General features: G+C 32.1%; 1 protein-coding gene across 1 annotated transcript; it reads right to left on the bottom strand.

Moving 5' to 3' along the window:
- Positions 1-1,202: 1,202 nt before the first annotated feature.
- LOC120075339 (glutamate receptor 2.5-like) lies at positions 1,203-5,778 on the bottom strand. Its single transcript, XM_039028639.1, has 5 exons — positions 5,299-5,778; positions 2,476-3,779; positions 2,089-2,386; positions 1,602-1,999; positions 1,203-1,486 (listed from the first exon to the last, which is right to left on the bottom strand). The coding sequence occupies exons 1-5, from the start codon at positions 5,594-5,596 to the stop codon at positions 1,220-1,222; spliced, it is 2,565 nt and encodes an 854-aa protein (XP_038884567.1). The 5' UTR covers positions 5,597-5,778; the 3' UTR covers positions 1,203-1,219.
- Between the last annotated feature and the right edge of the window lie 1,567 nt (positions 5,779-7,345).

Below are 7,345 nucleotides of genomic sequence, written 5' to 3' on the forward strand. Positions count from 1 at the left end.
ATTGAAGAGTCTGTCATTTCTTTCTTTCTTTCTTTTGTTCTTGTATTGAGTTAAGAGCAAATATTCAAGAATTCTACCAGATCCAAGTAGTTCAAGATTGCAGTTCTACTGGAGCTAGTTGTTGTATCTTATTGATACAGTCGTTATAGTCTACTTGTAGCCCGTGCAGAACAAACAATTGTCTTTAAGATAATGCTTACTAGAAGCGTGTCTGACTACATTTTGAGTCTCCAAAGTTTGCTAGTATATTTAGTTATATATATGTCATTTCCCCCAACAATTTAGAGTACTTAAGTCTTGCGGATGCCTTCATTCTTAAACCAGGGTTTGAATCCTTGCTTAGAGCTATTTGAATCTAATTTCTCCGAACATTATTGAAAGGACACAAGGAATATTGTTGACCCAAGGTTCGAGTTGAGGGACTTATCTCTTACTAAACATTTACACATACATTATAATTATAACATGAAGTAATGAGAATAATTAATTTATATTTACTAATTGTGATATGAAGTTATTATTTTAACCATCATTGACATTCAACTTGAAACGACCCACCGCCAACAAAGATTAACACAACCCAACTCTCAATTTTGAGGTCTGAGCCACAACTCCAGAGACGCCGTCTCATATCTCAGCTAAGAGACAACCCCACCAAATAAGAAGGGCGCGCAACAACACCACTAATGTCAGATAAAACCCCAACAACCACTCAATTTTTAGCTGGATCAGTGCAATTGGAAAGTGAATAAAATGTCAAGAGTACAAACAAAGTCCCTTGGTTAGGAAAGGGAATGATTACAGGTATATAAGTAAGGACAATTACCTCTATTGATATGAGGCATTGTGTAGATATATGGAGGTTTGTTGACTTTATCATATAATTATAGGTATCCTTGTCCAATGAAGACAATAAAACAAAACAAAAAAAAAAAAAAAAAAAAGAAGAAGAAGCCGTCTCGTGCTTTGAATCGACATTGATCTATTAAAGCCAAAGCAAACATAGTTCAACTGACATACAAAAATGTTATCGACCACGATAAAAAGTGTTCCTAATTGAAACTTTCTTTTCAAGAAATACATGTACAAAGGTATAAGAACATGTATGACATGCCTTGTCAAAAATACACTAAAATACTGTTATGACAATGTTCAAATTCTCTAGGATTTATACCCATTTAGATTCCTGATGGTGGGTAATGTAAGGCCCATCTAGGCTTCAAATGGGCTTCTGAGTCCAGCCCAATTTCGTTCTCAGGAATTGTTGGGCCATATATATCAAGACCAACAAAGCAATAGAGCCACAAATTATGAATAGGCCCATGAAAGGTCCAGGTCCTAAGCCCAGCCCTTCTCCTTTGCCAGTTGAAGAACAGTTGAAAGAAGCAATGACGTTGGATTCGAATTGTGGTATCTCTTTTGTTTCGGTTAATTCCACGATTGATGCCGAAACCAGTGAAGTAAGTCCCGAGCCTTTGGCAAGAGCCTAAATTTCAATTATTCCAAATTTCAGGGACTAAAAAGAAACTTTTAACAAAATATTATAGATTATAAATTTAAATTTTGTAAGTTGAGACCCAAAAAAATAAAAAAACACTTACAAAACCTATGCCGGTGAGCTTGAAAGAGGAAACTCCTCTGGTGTAGCCTTTGCAATATTTGGCAAGGAAAACTTTTGCATGGGGGCTTATGAAGAAAGCAGCCTTAATGCTACCATTCTCAAATGCATTTGGGTACTCATTTAAGGAGTTTATCTTCTTAATTTTTGTAGGGTCAAATTGTAGGGTTTCATACAGATAATTGCATATGAAAGAGTTGGTGTTGCAACCTACGGTAGCGCCCATCTGCTTCAACGTGTCAACATCCGGCACCAACGGTCGAGACCAAGAGATTGTCATCATCGACGTCAAACTTGCCGTGAAACTCGCTGTCACCACTAGAATCGCAAACAACCATGGCCCCAGCACTAATCGAGCCAACCCATTCTTCACTGGCTCTCCTGCATTATACATTCCAAAACATTAGTAACATCTCTTTTATCATTGATATTAGGGTTTAAAAGGAAAAGTAAATGAGTAGAGAACTTACTGTGCATGTAAAAGATGATGGAAACAGAAAACCACAACATGTTTCCCAAACCCTTTAACTCCTCGTTGTTTTGGCGTTCGATGAACCAAATAACAAAGGAAATAAAAAGGTGCATTGTGGGTATTAGGAGCCACATTGTAAATTGAAAAGCCTCCATAAAAGCCCATATCTTTTTCCATTTCTCATGCTTCTCTTTTACCACCATCACAATTTCTGTCTCTAAATATGACACCGTAAAATCCACATATTTATATCGTCGAGCTAATATTCCGATGTCCCCAACGGCTCCAATGTACGTCTACAGCGACAATATAAAATAAATACAATTTTTAAAAACTAAACAAATATTGAGAATTTGGAAGAGTAAGACATTTTTGAGTTGGTTACCTTATTGGAGACAGCCTCTATCATCTCATCATATGTGCCCTTAAAAGGAACCAAGTCGTAGGACAAGGGATGGGACATATTCATATTATTCATAACAGCCCTAAACACATCAATGGAATATCCAGTGATGTAATTTCCATACAAATGATGGCTCACTTTCACAAATTCTTTGCATGCTCCCTCCTCAGGAACCGCAAATTTCAACCTTTTTTCTTCATGATGATCAAATTTTTCACTCGGTGATGCCTTTAGCCTTGACAAATCTCGAACACCCACATAATTTCTCAAATTTCTCATGTTGGATTTAAGATTAGTGGTGGGTTTATTAATTTCCACAATAACCCTCTCAACAAAACCTAATATGGGTGTCCAAAAACCCACCTCTTTGTAGGTTTGATCCACCACTTTAATGATTTTAAATTTTGGTGATTGAGATATTAGCATCCCATTTTTCTTCGAGAATCTCACCATTCCACCAACCCCTTCAAAATTACTCTCTAAAATTTTCTTCATTAGTTGTTCACTTGATGACCTTAAATTTTCAGTTCCCAACTTTTCCATGGCTCTAGTGATGGCAAGAGCAGCATCATAAGCTCGAATGGCCAAAATACTTGCTTTTGTTGGCTCTTCTTCTTGTGGATATTCTAATTTGTAAATCTTCTTAAACTTGGTTTCAAAGATTTTAAAGGACCTTTTGGTGTCATTGAAATATGTTTGAAAACCAATAACACCTTCCATTTTGTTCAAAAGGGAAGAAGATGAATCAAGAGAGGAAATGAGATCAAAAATTTCATGTGAGACAATCCAAGTATACCCATTTCCAACCATATTCATTTTCTTTGCTTTGGTAAGAAGAAGATCAACCAACTCTAGAGAAAGTTGTGTAACTATAAAAACCCTATTCCTTTGGCTGCTCATAATCTTTTTCAATTCTTCTTCTATCAATATTTCTTGATTGGATGCCAAAGAGAGGGCGAGATGGTGCTCGACCTCTATGCCAGCCAGGAGAAACGAATCAAAGAGACAATGGGCTGAAGTGTTTGTGAATTGATAAAAGATTGTAACTTTTGGGAGGCATTCAAAATAGGTGAGAATTGAAGCAATGCAATGGATGGGGTGGGTGATATTATTATTGTCGACCATTTGAATCAAAGATGGGATTTTTAGAGGTTGTAGTTGTTCAGCTGAAGTCGAAATAATGGGAATTTCGACAGGAATTTTATGGTCGGAGATGACAATCAAATCCTGTTTTCTCACTGATCCAACAACGGCTTTGACTCTTCCCTTGGTAATCAAATCCAAAACTGTCGGAAAAAATAGTTACCATTTTACTTTTTTTTACATTATTGGTTCATTGGATGACAAATTGACTTATATAAAATATATATATAAAGAATTACTATTTGTGATGTAACATGATAAAGAAGCAAGGTTAACATACTATTTGTGATGTAACATGAGATTTATAAATATTATTCAATTTGAAGATGTACTAAAAAAATCATTTTGAAAAATTCTAAGCTTATTAAATATGTAGATTTGAATGTCCCACTTGATGGGTTTTATCTGCAGATATTAATTAATTAATTTCGATGTCAAATCCTGTTAGTGTAACCGTCTAAGTATTCTCTTTTAGATATATCCATGATTTTTTTATAAAAGGACATTTTTTTTCCACGTAATATGTTATGTTTATTAATGTTTTTCTTCCTTGCTTTTATTAGATTATATAACCATTACGTGGTTTATATATATATATAATAGGGTCGTTTTCAAATAAAGAAAAATGAATAACTTATTTATAAATATTGTAAAAGTTCATCATCTATTCGTGATAGATTGCAATAGACATCTATCAATGTTAATGATAGAAATCTATTGTGGTCTATCATTAATAGACATTAATATTATGCTGAACTTGAAAATATTTTCACCATTTTCACAATTTTAAACAATTATCATATATATAATAAATCCATTAATTACAATTAAGGACTATATTTGATTTAGATAAACATAGAGTTTCATCTCAAAATAAATTGTTAACGAAAATAATAATTTATGAATACGATGTCTCTCCATCGTTTTAAGGTGGGTCAACCAAAACCTTTTTTTCTAAGGAATTTGACCTTTTCAAAACTTCACGAATAATCGTTCTAAAACTAAAAGAATGAGATTTTAAATGGTTGAAAGGCACTTTTTGTTTCTTTATTTTTTATTGAAATAGCAATTTAATTTTTAAATATTAGTGTGGGATAATCTAAGTCACTATATTTTTAAATCAACAATTAAGGTAAAAAGTTAGTGTTGTACCATTAATTTGTAATAGTTTAGTTATTATGGTGAAATTTTCAATCAACATGAATGGTAATTTTTATCATGTAATTATTTAGTTTTTATTTCCTAAAAAAAATCAGTTTTTATAACTTATAAAAATATTTATTTCTTAAAAAAATACATACATTTATTTCTCTCATGAGTTACGTTTATCGATCTACATACATAAGAAACCAATTCATTACAAATTCTAAAAGTTTTTTTTTTTTTTTTACAAGGAACTAAATCCTCAAATAAAATTAGTGCTTTTCTAACCAAATGTAAAATGTTACAAATAAGGGAATGATCTCAGCTAGCTGCTTTGAAAAATCTGAATTTTACCATAAATAACAACTAAAATATCAATAATGCTTTAGAGGAGACCCCAAGTGAAGACAAAGCAAGGGTAGACAAATTAAAGATGATATATATAACCAGCATTTTCTTGTAATTATGAACATGTAAAGAAAAAATTAAGCTTTAAAAAAGAAATTATGAAGAAATTACCAGAAGAAGCGGATGAACTATTGACATAATTTGCATGAGAATCATGAAGGAGAAGCTCCAACTTTGCACATGAAGAAAAATGAAAACGTCTCAAAGCCATTTTCATCGCTACTATCTGTTGCTTCCCAATTTGAGACCCACTATCGAAAAACACTCCAATTCTTGTAGTTTTATTTGGTAGGTTTTTTTGACAATTGAGTTCTAATTTTATGCTTGTATAAGCTTCTGAGCCCAACAACAGCAATCCAAGAAAGAAGAAGAGGCTGAAAAAGCTATAAAGAAGAACAAGTTTTGCCATTTTTAATGTTTTTTTTTCTTTTTCAGTGAAGTGTTTGGAGTTTGGTCAGAGAGATTGGGTAGTGGATGCTATGATTTGATTTATAGTAATGGGAGAGTTTGACTGAATCAATGTGTGGAGGGATTCTCAATGAGCAAGTTAATTAGCTATATGGAAGTGAATTGCCATACAATTATACACGTGTAGAAAGTCATGTAAAAACAATTAAAGAATTAGTCCTGAGATTTCAGTATTTGATTTTCGACTTGAAAGATTCAAATTTCATGACTTTGATAAAATAGAGAGAGAGTAAGGAGGTGTGACTGAAAGAAAATTTCTGCAAATTTCTGCCGCTTGGATTAACAAAGAGATTGATGCAATGAAACTTCCAAATACTTTCGTTTGTATTAAAATTTAATAGTTTTTTCAAAGTCAACTAAAACTAATACCATTGGAATATACACACAACTAGCTATAGGAACAAAAAAGTCCGAGTACTATCGTAGTATTAACTCATTTCGTTTATTATTTGATACGTCATTAAATGATTTATTAATTTATTATTTATTTAGTTCGTGAACCCTACACAATTCTTAAATGTTATTATTGTGGCAAACAATTATCATTGCTTCATTGCTTGTCACAATAATAGTATTTAAAAATTGAAATAAAATTTAGATCTTGTTTGGTAATTATTATTTTTTAATTAAGTCTATATCATCTACATTATTTATTACCCTGATTTGCATCTTTCTTAAGTACAATAGTTCAATTCTTAGCCAAATTCTAAAAATAAAAACAACATTTTGAACGCTATTTTTTTTAGTTTATGAAATAATTTGGAGATAGAAATAGTGTCCACATACTTAATTTTTAAACACAAACAATAAGTTAAATAGTTACAAAACAATTTTTTTTTGTTCGCATGAGTTGGGAGAGGAGAATGATGAAAGGCTTTCCAATAAAAAATTAAAAAAAAAACGCTTGTAAAAAATTTGGTAGTGTGGTCGAGTAAGTATTTTCCAGAGTCAGACAATCTATTTTTCTCTCCCATTTTTTCTTCTAAAAAATGTGACCTTTTTCTCTTTGCAAGAGTTCTTGTCTTCTTCAAGAGAAAAAAATGTGCATTCTCTCTCAAACATGACAATTTCTGAGATGTCAAAAATATATAATAAATTGGGATCACGAATTTCCATAAGAAATGAATGGATGATGTGTGATTGGATTGATTGTTAAGTGTTTGAAAACTATTTTTAAGTGAAAAATAAGTATATTCTTGAGAATTTTAAAGTCAATCCCAAACAAACTCTTCTCCGTCTAATATTATCAATAGAAAATTCTCCAAATTAGTTCTTAGTCCTATGGTATGTTTAGTTTAACTTTTTTTAAAAATATCATTTTGGAAAAAATTTAACTATTTGGCAACCATCTAAAATAGCTTTGGAAAAAAATGAGTTTATGAAATAATTTGGTTTGAGAGAAACAATTGAAATCAATTTTTAGAAAATAGATTTTTGAGTGTTTAATGATTAATCTCTCCCTAATTTTGTATAATACATAAAATAACTAAAATACCCTCACTGGTCATCTACCTCACTTTCACTATAATTCTCATCAGTTACCACCGCTCTCCGTCAGCCATTTCTAACGAACACCACTAGCGGCCAACTTTGACGATCAACTACAATAACCACCATCAACAACCATCTCCCCTGACCAACTTCATCGACAAACTCTGACAATCCACCTCGATGTCCAACTTCAATGATC

Source organism: Benincasa hispida, chromosome 4 (genome assembly GCF_009727055.1).
Source record: "Benincasa hispida cultivar B227 chromosome 4, ASM972705v1, whole genome shotgun sequence".
NCBI lineage: Eukaryota > Viridiplantae > Streptophyta > Magnoliopsida > Cucurbitales > Cucurbitaceae > Benincasa > Benincasa hispida.

Excerpts from the sequence above, each read along its gene's own strand:
- LOC120075339 (XM_039028639.1), bottom strand. The coding sequence starts at position 5,596 with ATGGCAAAACTTGTTCTTCTTTATAGCTTTTTCAGCCTCTTCTTCTTT. Across the intron at positions 3,780-5,298 it reads TAGTTCATCCGCTTCTTCTG|TTTTGGATTTGATTACCAAG; the intron begins GTAATTTCTTCA and ends TTTTTCCGACAG. Across the intron at positions 2,387-2,475 it reads TAGAGGCTGTCTCCAATAAG|ACGTACATTGGAGCCGTTGG; the intron begins GTAACCAACTCA and ends TTGTCGCTGTAG.